The sequence below is a fragment of the Balaenoptera physalus genome (genome assembly GCF_965194825.1).
Source record: "Balaenoptera physalus genome assembly, chromosome: 4".
In the NCBI taxonomy this organism is placed as follows: Eukaryota; Metazoa; Chordata; class Mammalia; order Artiodactyla; family Balaenopteridae; genus Balaenoptera; species Balaenoptera physalus.
In genome coordinates, this window is record NC_138891.1 from 88,005,704 (window position 1) to 88,022,025 (window position 16,322).

Sequence of the window (16,322 nt, forward strand, 5' to 3'; positions counted from 1 at the left end):
ACAGTAAAATATGCATTACTGTTCTAGACTGTAGGAAACATGGAAGCTGAACTAGGATTAGATTCCAACATTCTTGAATCGCAGCCAAGACCTCTTCAAGTTAATAAATAATGAAATAACAACAAAAGAATATATTAAAACATACACTAATAAATTTATTGTAAATGCAATGTACTCAGAACCTTCTTGTGACATCCAAATATATATGAGCTATACAAAATGCGTGTATAAGCAAATATCCCATAGAATGTGTTCATAAATAGCAAGGGCCCTAGAAACACTGCTAGTGGGTTTATTTCACTAGAAATCCATCCATTATCATTCTTTTTTTCCCTCTGAACATTTCGTAAATCTATTGAAATAAACATATTGGAAGAAAAAAATCCCATTACCAATGCCTGACACGAATCTTGCCAAATGCATCATCTAATATTGGATGTCATATTGCAGTCCAATCCAATGAGTAGAAACATGTTTCAAAAACAGTTTGGGACTGAGCAATCAATATTAACTTGTTGGATCCTAATGTGTTTTTGTGAATGATTATAAATAGAGCAACTCACTGTGGGGAATTTTTTCTCTAAGCTTATGGATGAAAAATGGCAAATGGTTAACAAGATCTTCTTGCATAAATAAAAATGTGGGTTTTCACTGCCAGGAAAAAGAATTGTTTGTTGGGTTTTAGAGTCCCTTCCTAGATTTCACAATTTCTAAGGCTATTTTTATGGTAAGAATGATAAAGAGATGTCTGAGGATAGATGAAGTTTTCAAGTGGGGAAGGACAGAAAATGTGAAGGATTACAATAGTTCATTTCATTATGAAATCTATTGAAAAGACCAAGAATATACTTGTGTAAATTAGGAAACACTTTCAAGCAAGACACTTTCAATTTTCTAGTTTCTGGGGCAAAAAGTACCTTGGGTGGCCTCTATGCTTCATATTGATGTGATGCATGGGATAAAAAGGATTTTATTCTGAGCACACATGCTATTGTAATAACAATTTAAATAAAACAAATAAATAAAAAGCTCAAAACTTTCAATTAAACAGATCATTTCTTTTCACTGTGTGTGTGTGTTTTCTTCCTTGCCCAAATGTACACATACCTTTTCAATCAATCATTCGACAAATATTTGCTGAGCACCTACTGTTACCTGCCACTAGTACAGATGTTAGAATACTACAGTGAACAACAGAAAAAGGTTTAGGTCCCTGTTCTTGTGTATCTTACATTTTAGTATAATTTCAATAGACAATCAAATAATTCAAATAAACAAAGGAAAACATCAGATGCTAATTAAAATATGGGATAATTTATATGCAATCATAGCATAAATTTAAGTTGGAGTTCAGCTTTTTCCTATAACATTGTCCAATAAATTTTTATCCCCATTGTTACATGATCTACCTTCCCTGTAACCAAGAAGTATTAATTCATTTATTGATTCAACAATATTTGTTGAGCACCAACTCAATACCATGCACTATCTCAGGCACTGTGGATACAGGTAAACAAACAAAAAAACACTCTCATGGAACTTTCTTGTATTATAGTATCAAGAATGAAGGGTGACAACTAGTGTAGGTAGAGTTTCAGCATAGTTTATTATAAACAACTAAATTTTATGTTAACATCAATTTTATGTTTAACATAGGATAAATGTTAATCTATTAAGTATGAACTTTCATCCCCAGTCTAATGCTTTTTATTATCAATTAATATCTGATTGGTAAAAAATTCCCAGCTTCTACCCTTTTCTATGTAGCTTAGTACATTTTGGCTATTGTTTTGTTTGGCTTCATAATATCCATTGAGTTATTATCTCATCCTACCCTCAACTCATACACACAGATTTTGGAATTATTATAAATAACACTATAAATATTTACTCCCCATCCCATCCCTTGTATGCCCATTCAAAAGCAAATGCTGTTCTGAATGTTGTCTATTATTCACTTACTTATATATATTTTAAATTTTCATCACTTATTATGCCTAAGCCATATAGTGTTTGGTTGTACTTGCTTTTAATCCTAGAGATTATCATACTAAGTGAAGTAAGCCAGCCAAACATCAGAGAAAGACAAACATCATATGATATAACTTATATGTGGAATCTAAAAAAATGATACTAGTGAACTTATTTACAAAACAGAAATAGACTTACAGATGTAGAAAATAAACTCATGGTTACCAAAGGGGAGGAGAGGGGAGGGATAAATTAAGTGTTTGGGATTAAAATATACACACTACTATATATAAAATAGATAACCAACAAGAACCTACTGAATAGCACAGGGAACTATACTCAATATCTCATTAAAAAATATGAATGTAAAAAAAGAATATATATTTATATATACGTATAACTGAATCACTTTGCTGTACACCTGAAGCTAACACAACATTATAAATCAACTTTATTTCAATAAAAATTTTAAAAAATTTTAAAATTTTAAAAAATAAAATTTACTTTAAAATATCATTCCATATATTGTCACTTGGCATTTACTTTTTTGACTCAATACAGTGTTATTAAGATTCATTCATGCTGTCATACGTGGCTGCCATTCACTCATTTTTCATTGCTCCATAGTATTTTATATGACTATATTACAGTTTATTTATCCACCCTCCTAACTATGACCATTTAGATAATTTACAGTTTTATTTGTTATTATGAGTAGTGTTTTCCCCCCAACATTTGTGTGCATATCTCCTGGACACATGTAATAATTTGTTTTTGGAGGGGTATTTATCTAGGAGTAGAAGTGTTGAATTGTCTGCTATGAAACTCTTCAGCTATAAAACATAATGCCTAAGTGGTGGAAAGAGATGGTACCAATTAATACCCTCACCAGCAACATATAACAAATTATATTGATCTACATCCTATATAACACTTGGCAATTCCAGACTTGTTAATTTTTGCAAGTTGATTATGTGTTAAATGACTTCCTGAATTTAGTCTTCACTGGCATGTCCTGATTGTTAGATAGGCTGAGAATCTCTAGATGCTTTCTAGCTACTTGTGTTTCATCTTTTGTGATGTGCCTATTTGTTCATTTCCTACTGCTTTTTGTCTTTTTAAAACTTGGTTTGTAGGCATTCTTTATATATTCTTGATATAAAGTTTTGATCCTTTGCTAACTATATATTCTTGATCCTTTTTCAAATATGTGTGGCAAATATCTTCTCCCAGATTATAGTTTGCCTTTTTTTAAACTGTCTTTAAGGAGTCTTTTGATGAAAAAAATTTTCTTAATATTATTGTATTCTAATTTTTCAATTGTTTTTATGGTTAGTGCCTTAGGTCTCTTCTTTAAGCCCTTTCTTACCCCAAAGCCAGGAAGAAGTTCACCCTAATTTTATTACATGTTTTAATATTTAGCTTTTTGACACAAATGTCTTAAACTACATGGAGTTTATTTTTGTGTACTGTGCATGGTGGGAGTGCATTTTAACATGTTTTTATTATAAAAAATCAATGTTCCTGGGTCCACTTGCTGAACAGTCTCTTCTTTTTACAGTACTCTGCATGCCACCTTTGACATACATCTAGGTTACACTGCCTTATGGATCTCTTTGTGTGCTCTCTCTTCTGATACTGCCTTTTCATTCCTGTATTTGGGTACTGAGTTCATGGGTGTCTATTATATTATCAACGTATTTGTTGAGAGAAATGTGTTACATTAAATTATAGAGCGCCATGCCCAGACTAAGAATGAAACTGTGTCATGAATTAAAGATTGTGATTAATCTACATCTGTGAACCTGAGGTCCATAAAACAGATAAAGTAAATAAATTATGCTCAAAGAGCGATATTACACAGGTTCCTTTTCTCTCTTTGATTTATTTCCTAAGGACAAGTTCCCAGCAGTGAGATGACTGACTGAGCCAGTGGGTATAAAAGACTTTTAGAGGTTTTCAATGTACAACTTAAATGCTTTTTAAAAGGGACATACACATTTACTCTGTGGCAAAGGGCCCGGGAGTTAAATTCAGAAGTCCTGCACCTGTGGCATCCAGGTTTCTCTTCGCTTTAGCCACATCCTTTGCTGCTTCCCACCATGCTGATCTTTGTCTTGTACCACTAAGAGGCAGTATATTTCCTTTTCCAATCCTGTCAATACCTGCTAAAGCAGCATCAGCAGACCCTGCTGCTACTTGGTCAGATGACAAGTAACAAACCATTTCTGTGCCTCACACTGGGCTCTCTCTTTTCCTTTTTTTTTTTTTTTTTTTTTTTTTTTTAGTGATATGCATATTCTAGCTAGTTCCCTCTTTCCCCAGATCTACTGATAGTTTGCTTTTTTATCTCCACTTTACTCAGATGTTGCCTTCCTCAGCAAGGCCTTTCAAGACCACCCTATTTAGAAGGGCAGTGCCCCCTCACCCTTGATTCTCACTGTCTCCCTTCTCTGCTTTATTTTTTCTGTATCACTTATCACTGTTTGTCTGTCTCTCTTCCACCAGATTTTGGAACTTAGGTCTGTTTTGTTTACAGATATATCCTTAGCAACTTCAACAATGCTTTAAACATTGTCAATGCCTTGTAAATATTTGTTAATATGATTTTAAACAAAGCACACAGTAGCTGTTCAATATATGTGTTGGGTAAATGAATGAGGCCCAGAGTACTCCAAGGGACTCACAGTTACACTTACAGTATTTGGCATCTTTCCCACTGGAGGTCCAGGAGTAGTTGAAGCCTCGGGTAGTCAGGTCGTAATTGCTGGCTGAAAGACAAAATTTTCAGAATTCCACTTTCTTATAAGGCTGTAATTTAATTTTACTTTGATGTGCTGAATTTTTAAACTATATGACTTTGGGGAAATCTGAAATTGAAAATATGCTTTGCTACACAGGAACACTAGCTGGCATAATAAGCAAAAGTCTGTAGTTTATGTTTAATGCCAACTTGTCACTGATTTTCTTTCTTTTTCTGTTCTTGTCACCAACTCAGATCACTGGGAGTATTGTAAAGATTACTTTAATATTACCTTAAAAATCCCAGGACAAATGAAAAATACAATATAATAACAAATCACCAACCCCATATTTTTAAGATTACAGTGATTGGCATATCAATATAGAGTCACCAGATAATAACTTGCCACAGAGTAACTCAAAACCAAAATATCAACATCAAATGAAAAAATATAGCATTTTGCCCAAACCTCAATATTATCATAGCAGTAGTGTTGTGTTGTCTCTTTTGAGTCACATGAGGAAAGCCTTGCTATACTCACTTTGAGCACTTGGAGGGGTGACGTTTGGAGTCGATGTAGTCACATCTACAAGGGCTGTTGAAGATGGAGCTGGATAACCTACTTTGCAAAAAAATTCCCAAATTGTCATAGGTATTTACTTTCACATGTTTAAATATGCCACTATGCTTAACAAGGGGCACGTAGAGCATGGAGTGTTAGAGTTGGAAAGAATCTTAGTGAATACATACTCTAATGGCTTCATTTTATAAATTATGAAACTGAGTTCAAAAGTTCTATGCTTGTGGTTACACACCCAACATTCACACTTTCAAAATATATTGTTTTAGTGCTACTGTGTGCAAGACTATTCGACATTCAATGAACAATGACGACAAGGTCCTCACCCTCATGGAACTTATCTTGTAGTGAATCTTCACAATTGTATATAATATTTTCCAATACTAAATATGGTTTCATATTTACTTCAATTCTTAGCTTTCAAAATCATCTCCATCTTTATAAACCATCATATTTCCCATTCTCCTCCTCCCTCCCTTCTCCCCAAAATGAAAGACTAATTCATATTCATTTGAAAATACCTCTGGATATAAAGCAAGGTAGATTGAAGAAGAAAAATACCCTACCACAGCACACTGAAACATGTTTATGTCTCTAGGGAAGACAAATCTTTAATAGATTTTTTATTTATATTTATTTCTCCTTTGTTCCAAAACATGTTCATGGTGGCTTACATAAATATGCAAGTTCAAGAAGATAAAAGAAGTGGATAGAAAGAGAAAAAAAGGGCAAGGAAAAATAAAGTTAGAAAAAGAATGTTGAGTTTTGTTGAAACCTGACTGGGGATATTACATAAAAGGCATTTCTTGATGTAGTGTTCTCTTAGTAGATATGGACTGCACATTTGGTCAGAACTTTCTAGTAACAATGCTAAGAAATAAAAAGTATATGTTATGACATTGGACTTCCCTGGTGGCGCAGTGGTTTAGAATCTGCCTACCAATGAAGGGGACACGGGTTCGATCCCTGGTTCGGGAAGATCCCACATGCCGTGGAGCAACTAAGCCCGTGTGCCACAACTACTGAACCTGTGCTCTAGAGCCCATGCGCCACAATTACTGAGCCCACGCGCTGCAACTACTGAAGCCTGCATGCCTAGAGCCCGTGCTCTGCAAAAAGAGAAGCCTCCGCAATGAGAAGCTCGCGCACCGCAACGCAACGAAAAGTAGCCCTTGCTCGCCACAACTAGAAAAAACCCGCACACGGCAACAAAGACCCAACGCAGCCAAAAATAAATAAAATTAAAAAAAAATCAAATATCTATAAATATATATATATATGAAAGTGTATGTTATGCCACTGATAAACATTATAAGATAAAAACAGTCAATTTTTAAGAGAAACACAGCTATTCTTTTTATTGTGATTAAAAAAATTTTCTCCCCAGTCTTTATAAAAAACATACTGTAAAATGTGTACAATATTCTCAACAATATCCTTACAGTATGGCAGACAATATGCTCATTCACCCTCATGCTCTAGTTAGTAGTGAATAGCCTGGCAACTTCCCAGGTACCTCAATTCTGGGAAAGGGCATGCCTTAAATAGAAAACATGGGTAATCAAATCTCTGAAAGAAGTATATATAAGATAAATAAATAAATGGCATTGTGGTTCATAAGAAGCTCACATAAGAGATGACCAACCACAATCGTTTTGCAATGCAGCCTACCAATGAACACCAAAGACATACTACACACCAGCTCCATGAATACAGTTAGATACGGGGAGATGTGTTATAGGCTGCCTCACATGATGCTGTATGAGGAACGAAAATGGGCAGCCAGCAGCAGGATGGGCAGAAAAAAGTGTTTTAAAGACAGGATATGCACAGCTTCATTCATCCAACAAATACTTATCGAGTTCCCACTATGTACTAGTATTGGAGATAAAGTGCAGAGAATGAGAGTTTTTGCCCCTGCCCTTATGGAGTATACAATTTAGTGAGAATAAAGGTCAATAAGGCAGATTACTGGTTGACCACCAAACCCAGTCCTCTTCTTTCTGGCACAGAGAAACTACACTTCCTAGCGTCCTGTGCAGTTAGGTGTGGTGGCCATGTACCAAGTCCCAGGCAATGGACTGTGAGTGGGCGTGATGGCTGTCACCTCAAGGCTTGTCCTATAAAATATCCCACATATGATCCCCCATGATCTTTCCTCATGTACCATCCAGGTATTATGACATAGAGTGACTTGGAAGTCACAACTTAAATGTGATAGAGCTGCCACAGCATGGGTTACAGGACAGAGCACTCAGTTACCTGCTTGGCCTTTTATTGGTTCTTTCTGTTAGGATAAATACATTTGTATTATATCAAGTATAAATGAACAAAATGAAATGTTGGAATTTGTTGTTACTGTAGTTTGTTTTCTTTCCCTCACAAGTAGTATAAAGACAATTGCAGTAGAAGATAAGTACTATGGTAGAGAAAATGCACTGTGCTGTGGGATTCCAAGGAGGAACACATAACCAAGACATGTGAGCTCAGCGAAGGCTTTCTGGAGGAAGTCACATATCAACTAGGCTTGAAGGGTGACAGGAATTAGCCAGACAAGTTGGAGAAAGAGGGCAAGCAAGGAGCAGAATATCCCAAGCAGTGTGGACAGAAAAGGTGGGAGAGAACTGAAGCCCGATCAGAATGTTGAAGGCACTCTGTGAGAAGAAAAGGGATGAGGATGGAGAAGTAAGAAGAAGCTACATCCTTAAGATTCCACGGAGGAATAATACCAAACTAGACCTTAACAGATGCTCTGACCCCAGGGTAAGTGAAGGGTGGCCTGGACTATAGTGTGAAGGCTGTGGGGAAGAAGAGAAGTGGACAGGTTTCAAGTGTGGGCTCTACAGGCTTGGTAAACGGCTGAATGTAGGAAATTAGGAAGAGAGAGAAGTCAAAATAACTTCCAGTTTTCCAGCTTGGGCAGATTTTTGGATCAAGGCATCATTATCTGAGAAAATAAACAGAAAAAATAGCTTTGGAAGGGCAAGAGGCACGAAGATGAAATAAATTTTGGACAGATTGATTCTGAGTGCATATGAGACATTCAATTCCAGAGGGTTGAGCATGTGAGTCTGAATCTTAGGAGTAAAGTTAGGCTGCAAATGAGTATTTGTGAGACATCAGCATGTAGACAGTAATTGGAGTAACTGAGAGTGCCACAGAAGGTGGGTCCTGGCAGAAGAGAAGAGGGTCTAGCATGGAACAATGAGGACCACTTCCATGTAAGGTACTGGCAGGAGAAAAGGAGATTGAAAAGGAGGACCCCAGGGAGGCAGGAGGAAAGCCAGGGGCTATGGCTTAGAGAAGCCAAGGTGACGGAGGGTTTCCAGACGCAGGGCCAGTCAGTCCAATTCCGCAAATATTTGTGAGTGAGCGCTGTGTGCCAGACGCTGGGTCAGTGCAGTCAAATGCTGCCAAGAAGACAGATTCCCTTCTAGCTCTTAACTGCTAGGAAGCCATTGCATTAGACTTGCATACAAAGCCTAAGAGACAGATTTGCAAACCACTTGGAGACGTGCAAAAGCAGTGTAGCTTAGCTATTAAAAGCATGAATTCCAGAGCCACATACCGTGAGCTGAAGCCTCGCTTAGTTGTAAGTTAAATGTATGATCTTGGTAAAGTTTACTGACCTGTCTCTCTTTCTTGTATTCCTCATGTCTAAAATAACAGTACTTTTCTATAGGGTGACTGTGATGATTGAGAAATCATCACTCGTATGAATTCTCGTAGAAGAATGCCTGGCATGAGGTAAACACTAAAAAGTAATCTTAGAAGCTATACAACAGGTCATCTGCAGTTTAGTTCAGGTGCTGAAAACACAAGGATATCGTAGCAATAGACGAATCTCCTGATGAGTTCTACCACTGACCCACTTTCCTTGGCCTTTCTAGAAGGACTCTGATTCCAGGTAACCAATCCCTCCCTCCCCAGGCTGGCCCAAGTCAAGAACTACATTCCAAAAGGCTGCACCAGAAAAGGGCTGTCTGGGGTGAAGAGAACAGCAGCGTGCTGGGCATTAGCTCTCTGATGGCGTAGTGATGCCTCCTGGCCGAGTCACCTGCAGCTCTCCTCTTCCACCTCACTGAGCCCCCGTGGCTCAGATTCTCGTGCAGTCACTGTAACTTCCAGCTCACTGCCTCCTACTGCTCATCAAGACAAATGGCAGGAAAAATGCACCAAAAGACTGGCGGCAGGATACACGAAGAAGCTGTAGGGCAAGCTCAGATTGTCTCAAACTGAGTATTGGGATCACATTCCTGGACACCCCAGAACTGCTCTTAGGGAATTGAGCCCTGGCGTTCTCCCACTGGCCCACCCTGGCCGGCAGTCGAATAGCAAGGAGGTCAGCCGCTGTTCACTCCCTGTGAGCATTTGGCTGGCTGTGCTCCACCACGCCCTCTAGAGGAAGGCCCAGGAAGTCTCTGCATCAAGAGCAGCTATGCTTCTCCTCTGCAACTGGCTCATTACGATTTTATGAACCTATGGATCACAGAGTGAATTTGAATTTCTTTCTCTCATCGAGATGGCTTTATCTTTGTCCCTCTTTGCAGTAATTTCTTCAGTTATCTGTTTTTAAAATTTTGTAAGTTTACCTCGTAACCGTACAAGACAAAGTAAAAAATGCGCAGAAGAAAACTAGCCATAAGTAATCACTGGATACTGTGGGATACTGAGAGATATGATGTGCTTCTCCTAATTAATATAGGAAGAAAAGGTGAAAGAGGAAGTGAGGAGGGGAAGGGAAAAAGAAGAAAGACTATCCACGTTTTAAACAATTCTCAGAAGGATAAAAGAAAGAATGATCCCTTTACTCTGAAACTCTGTTCCTTGTATAGGAGAAAGTGTGGCTTTCATTGTCAGTCATAGTCTCATCTCTTATCTCCCTTCCCATGGGCCAGCATCATTCATTCTTCCTCCCTCCCCCACTCTCTTCCTCTCACTGGGAGAACTGACTTTCACAGTATTCACCAAGTGACTTAGTAAGTGAAAGCAGAAAGGAATGGTTTTACAGTGGTGATACATCCTAACAATGGTGATGATGATGAAGAAAAAGAACAAGGAAGCAAAAATCAAGAACTTTGTATTTATTTGTGAGCTACCACCATCACCTAGAAATCTCAGTCTAATATGCAACTGCCAGCCACCTTTGAAAGTACTTTTTACTTAGAAGGAACAGACATTTTCTGATTGCCCACACTGGGTGCTAGCACTGATTAGTAACATATGATTTGATTCTGGCAGGATTCACTGGAATCCTGATGACGTATGATAACTGGGAATTTTATTTGTATTAAAAGGACTGATTAAATGTTCTCTTCTAGAGGTCAGAAAATAATGTGACATAAATCCTTACTTACTGCAGATTTACTGCAGGGGGAGAATTCATTCGTTTGATTCCATCTAGCAAGTGTTGTTCCTGGACTATGGGAAGAGGAACACTGCCTCGGGCATGCATGCTGCCTTGATATTTGCCTCACTGTGTCTCTTGCCTGGTTTAGATAACAGCCCTACACTCCCTCTCACAGGCAGGCCTGTGGAGTTTGTTGCGGGCTGAATCAGTGCCATAGCTTCTGGGAACAAAAGGATCAATGACAGCTATCACTATCTTGAGGGAGCCCAAGGTCATTTCAGTCTTATTCGTCTCCAGCTGAATTTTCTTTTGGTCTTGGCCTAAGGGTCTGTGCCAAGTTGCATAGGTTATTGAAAGAATGATCCCTTTAATCTGGGATTTTGCCCATCATGCAGAAGTCAGAGCTGAAGCCAGCTAGAGATAGCTTTACACTGATGGTTCAAGGTTAAGGTCTCTTGGCGTTACATGACACAACCTCTAACAATCTCAACGTTGTTATCTCTTGCTACTCCCTGCTTACATTCTTTCATTTATTCACCAAGCGTTTGGGAGCCTCTATCTTCCAGGCATTGTACTTGGCACTGGGGATACAATGATTAGCTTCCCTGGAGTTTAAGTTCACGGAGGATATGGACATTAACCAGAGAATCACATAAACCAATCCAAACAGGAGAACATTTGAAGGAGAGAAGGCCTAGTCAGAGTCCCAGGAAGGCTTCCCTGAGGAATGTAGAGGGAGAATGGAGGCAGGGGAGGGGCTGTGGGAGCTTTAAGGTAGAGGACACAGAAAGTGCAAAGGCCCTGGGGTGGTCTACACACTGTGGTTTAGTATTAGCAATGTGTGGTACTTGTCTATTCCAGGGCTGGGCCTTTACAAGCCCTCAGAAGTGTTTGTTCTGTGTGTTGAACTGAACAGAGTGTTGCCACAGTGCACACATCCATGGCCTCAGCAGCAGCAGAACAGTGATCAAACTGTGGCACACTCAGGGCTTCCCTGGTGGCGCAGTGGTTGAGAGTCTGCCTGCCAATGCAGGGGACACCGGTTCGAGCCCTGGTCTGGGAAGATCCCACATGCCGCGGAGCAACTGGGCCCCTGAGCCACAATTACTGAGCCTGCGCGTCTGGAGCTTGTGCTCCACAACAAGAGAGGCCACGATAGTGAGAGGCCCGCGCACCGCGATGAAGAGTGGCCCCCGCTTGCCACAACTAGAGAAAGCCCTCGCAGAGAAACGAAGACCCAACACAGCCAAAAATAAAATAAATAAAATTTAAAAAAAGAAAAAAGAAAATGTTCCATATTTCACTTACAAAATTAATTAAAAAAAAAAAACAACTGTGGCACGCTGGTGGCAGCCAATGCTGCTTGTTCTCTGAGCTGTTTTCTTTTGTTTTACTTCTGTTTCTGAAAGCAATCCCTTCCTAGAGCCTGACCTAGAGATTCTGTAACTATAAGAGGACATATGTATCTGCCAATCTCTTGACAGCAAGTACAGCATTTTAAAAGACTTGCCTTCATATTCCTTTCGGTCAAGTCTTTAAAAGATTTGTATTACATATTTCAGCATGCGAATAAGCCATACTTGCTTTTTGTCTTTTCTGTTTTAAGGTTATGTTTACACTCACAATATGGCAAAACCTCTTCAGCATTCAATAGTTGGTTTTATATCATGAAATACTACGTAGGCAAGTAATATGCCAAACCCAGTGACAGACAGTTGTTTGCTTTGTTTGCTGGTTGTTTATTTCTTCTTCAGTTTGAATGTTTATTGTTATTTAACCTTGTACATGTCCAGAGGTACAAAGTTTGAATGTTTATTGTTATTTAACCTTGTACATGTCCAGAGGTACAAAATAATGATCCTTGGTTTCCAGGAAAGAAGAAGGGGTTTAGAGGAAAACACTGCTTAGTACAAAATGGCTTGCTATATTAATTCATAAACTGCCATGAGGTTAGATGAGATTTGAAACCTTTTGAAACCCATTTCTATTAAAACTTAAAATGCTTTTTCACTAACGTTAAAAATTACCCCTTTATGTTATCACTAGAAATTCAATGAAGTCAGAAGACAGCTCCAATCAACTCAGAAGACAGTTGTGAGTTGGATGGAGGAGACAGAGACATATTCTATAAGAGCTAATTCTGGTTGGCTCCTTGTGACATTAGGAAGCAAAACCCAATCTCTTAACCTGGACTCTTGCCATCTTCCCAGTGACCATCCCTCTCACTGCCGGAGAGGGAAAGGCAGGGAAATGCTAGAGACCCCATGTGGATTAATTTGGGGAAAATACTGAAATATTTTCCAAACAATTTAATTATTTAACATCGACTACTATGTGCCAAATAAAAAAGACAGGTGAGCAGTTGCGATATAAGTGGAGAATAAAGGATAAAATGGTAATGACAACAACAAAAAAGAAATATTGATTTGGTCACATTGCTTCCTCCTTCAAGGAATTAAAAAATACAAGTAAAAGTATTGATTTATTTCAAGGTTAATTTTGCTCACTGGACTCTTCTTTTGATCCCGGCCTACTTCTTGGACTGGACTGTGTGAGCCTTAGCTTTAGAGTTGCTCTTTATGCATTTTTACATTTCATACTCTTAATAACCATGTGAACTAGAAAATATTACTTCTGTTTTTTTTAATATAAGAAAACAGGATTAGAGAAGTGAAATAACTTGCCCTGGGTAACAGAGCTAGTAGGTGGCAGAGATAAGAATTGAACCCAAGCCTGTCTGACACCAAAGATTATATTCAATCCACTCTGGTAGCCTTAAAGTGTAGTTAGGCTTTATGGTTTATCACAGGCTATTGAATATAGTTCATTGTGCTATATCGTAGGACCTTGTTGTCTATCCATTATACATAATAGTTTGCCTCTGCTGGTCCCAAACGCCCAATCCACCCCTCCCCCACTCCCCCTCCCCATTGGCACCCACAAGTCTATTCTCTATGCCTGTGAGTCTGTTTCTGTTTTGTAGATAAGTTCATTTGTATTCAATATCCTGTGATACACCATAATGGAAAAAGAATATGAAAAAGAATGTATATTTATGTATAAATGAATCACTTTGCTGTATAGTAGAAATTAACACAACATTGTAAAACAACTATGCTTCAATAAAATAAAAATTTTTTTTAATTAAAAAAAAAAGTATAGTTAGCCTTGTTAACAGCATGGAGGGAAACGCTAGAGAGCCCCAGGCAGATTAATTGGGGGGAAATCTTTGAGAACCAAGGTTTAGCCGTGGAAGAGCTCAGTCATGGTCCCTAACACACAACCACTCAAAACAGAAGGCCTTTATATCCTCTGCTTTTCTCCTCTCTCCTCTCTCCCATCATCACCTCTTAGTTTCCTGTCATGAGACTACCCAGTCTTTGGGCTGTGACCAGGTGCCTTTTTCTTTAGGGAGCCTTATTCTGCTCTTTCTAAAACCCTTCCCTTGTTAATCACTTTCTTCTTTGTACTTTAGAAAATATCCTTACCCCACCCCCAAATGTTTATGGAGTTATCAATACTTATTGAGAACCATGTGTTATCACTGTTCTAGGCAATGGAGAGACATCAGTAGACAAATCAAACCAAAAAATCCTGCCCTCGTGGGATTTACTTTCTTGTGGGGAAAAGCCAGACGAGTAAATTATACAAGATGTTAAAAGACACTAAGGAGAAAAATAAAACAGGGAAAGAGGACAGGAAGTGAGATAGAGGGTGTTACAGTTTAAAATGAGTTGGTCATGGAAAGCCCCACATTGAGAAGGTGACATTTGAACAAAGATTGGGAGAAGATGAGGTGTGAGCCATGTGGATTTTGGGGGGAAGAATTTCCAGGCAGAGGGAATGAGTGAAAAGGCCCTGAGGTGGGAGCACCTGGGTCATGTTGGAGGAACAGCGAAGAGGCCGATTTGGGTGAAGCCCAGTGAGCGAGGGGGAGAGTAGAGTAGTGGGAATATAATAAATTGGATATAACATGTGACCTTTCAAGCCAACTTTATAGATATCTGCTTTTTCTCACTGCCCACTCTCCTCCTCCACTCATAAGACCATGATCATGGTGGGTTTCATTTACATCCGAATCCATCTCAAGTAGAAGTAGACACATAATTCTAGGGTTTTTTTGTTTTTATTAAAACACACACACACACACCAAACAATTTAGACAAAGACAGACTGGTTAATTACTCAACCACTTTATTTCCTACCTTGGGTTCCCTACCATGTTCCCAAAGGGATTTAACGGAACTAATAATAAAATGTAACATTTTGACACTATGAACCAGGTACTATATTACCTGGTGTTTTACATGCCGAGTCTCCTCTGTTGCTTTTAATAACCCATTAAGGAAGGCACTACCCATGCTATCACTCTTCCTTTTCTTCTTTCTCTTGTCTTTCCCCATTTTCTTCAAGCATCCTCACCTTGGCCATGTTTTTAGAACCCTGTTTATTACTTGTCAATCCATCGCACCATTGCCAAGAACTACAGCTTTCTGTGGACTATTTCAGTGGGTAAACCATCACCTCATCATGTTTGCTTCATTTTCAATGAATTTATTTTATTTTACTTACAAATTTTTAAATCTTTTAAATAAAACTGTATATGTGTACACATGATGATTTGATATACATATACATAGTGAAGTGATTACCATACTCAGCCCGTTAACATGTTGTCTCTTTTCACATAGTTACTTTTGTGTGTGTGTGTGATGAGAGCATGTGAAATCTACTCTTAGCAAATTCCCAATATTCAATACAGTATTATTAACTATAGTCCTCATGTTATACATTTGATCTCTAGACTTACTAATCCTACTTAACTCCAACTTTGTACACTTTGACAAATATTTCCCCTACCTCCCTACCCTTGCTAACTACCGTTCTACTCTTTGCTTCCATGTATTTGACTCTTTTTAGATTTCACATATAAGTGAGATCATGTAGTTCTTTTTCTGTGTCTACCTTATTTCACTTAGCATAATGTCCGCCATGTTCATCCATGTTGTTGCATATCATAGGATCTCCTTTTTTAAGGGCGAATAACATACATATATATATACACACACACACACATAAATATATATTTTTTATCAATGGGAACTTAGGCTGTTTCCATATCTTGGCTACTGTGAATAGTGCAGTGAATATGGGAGCACAGATATCCCTTAGAGGTGGCTTTCATTTCCTTTCTGTAAATACCAAAAAGAGAGATTGCTGGATCAAATCATAGTTCTACATTGAAATTTTTGAGGAACTTCGAAAACCGTTTTCCATGTTTTTCATTCTATTTTCTATTAAAGGCTACATCAATTTACACTCCCATCAACAGTGTACAAGGGTTCTCTTTTCTCCATATCCTTGCCAACACTTATCTTTAATTTTTTGGATGATAGCCATTCTAACAGGTGTGAGGTGATATTTCATTGTGGTTTTGATTTGCATTTCCCTAATGATTAGTGATGTTGAGCACCTTTACATATACATTTTGGCCATTTGTATGTCTTCTTTGGAAAAATGTCTGTTCAGGTCTTTTGTTCATGTTTTAGCAGGTGGTTTCTTGTTCTGCTATTGAATTGAATAAATTCCTTATATATTTTGGATATTAACCCCTTATCAGATATATGATTTGCAAATATTTTCTCCCAATCCATAGATTGTTTTGTATTTTGTTGATT

At 38.2% G+C, this 16,322-nt stretch overlaps 1 protein-coding gene across 1 annotated transcript in view; it reads right to left on the reverse strand.

Moving 5' to 3' along the window:
* Window positions 1-16,322, reverse strand: part of CD96 (CD96 molecule) — a gene marked incomplete at its 3' end in the record, with an annotated part of 108,809 nt that overhangs the window by 28,711 nt on the left and 63,776 nt on the right. The window contains 2 exon segments of the mRNA XM_082460983.1: window positions 4,671-4,742; window positions 5,256-5,333. Of these exon segments, the coding sequence (XP_082317109.1) occupies window positions 4,671-4,742; window positions 5,256-5,333 (150 nt within the window).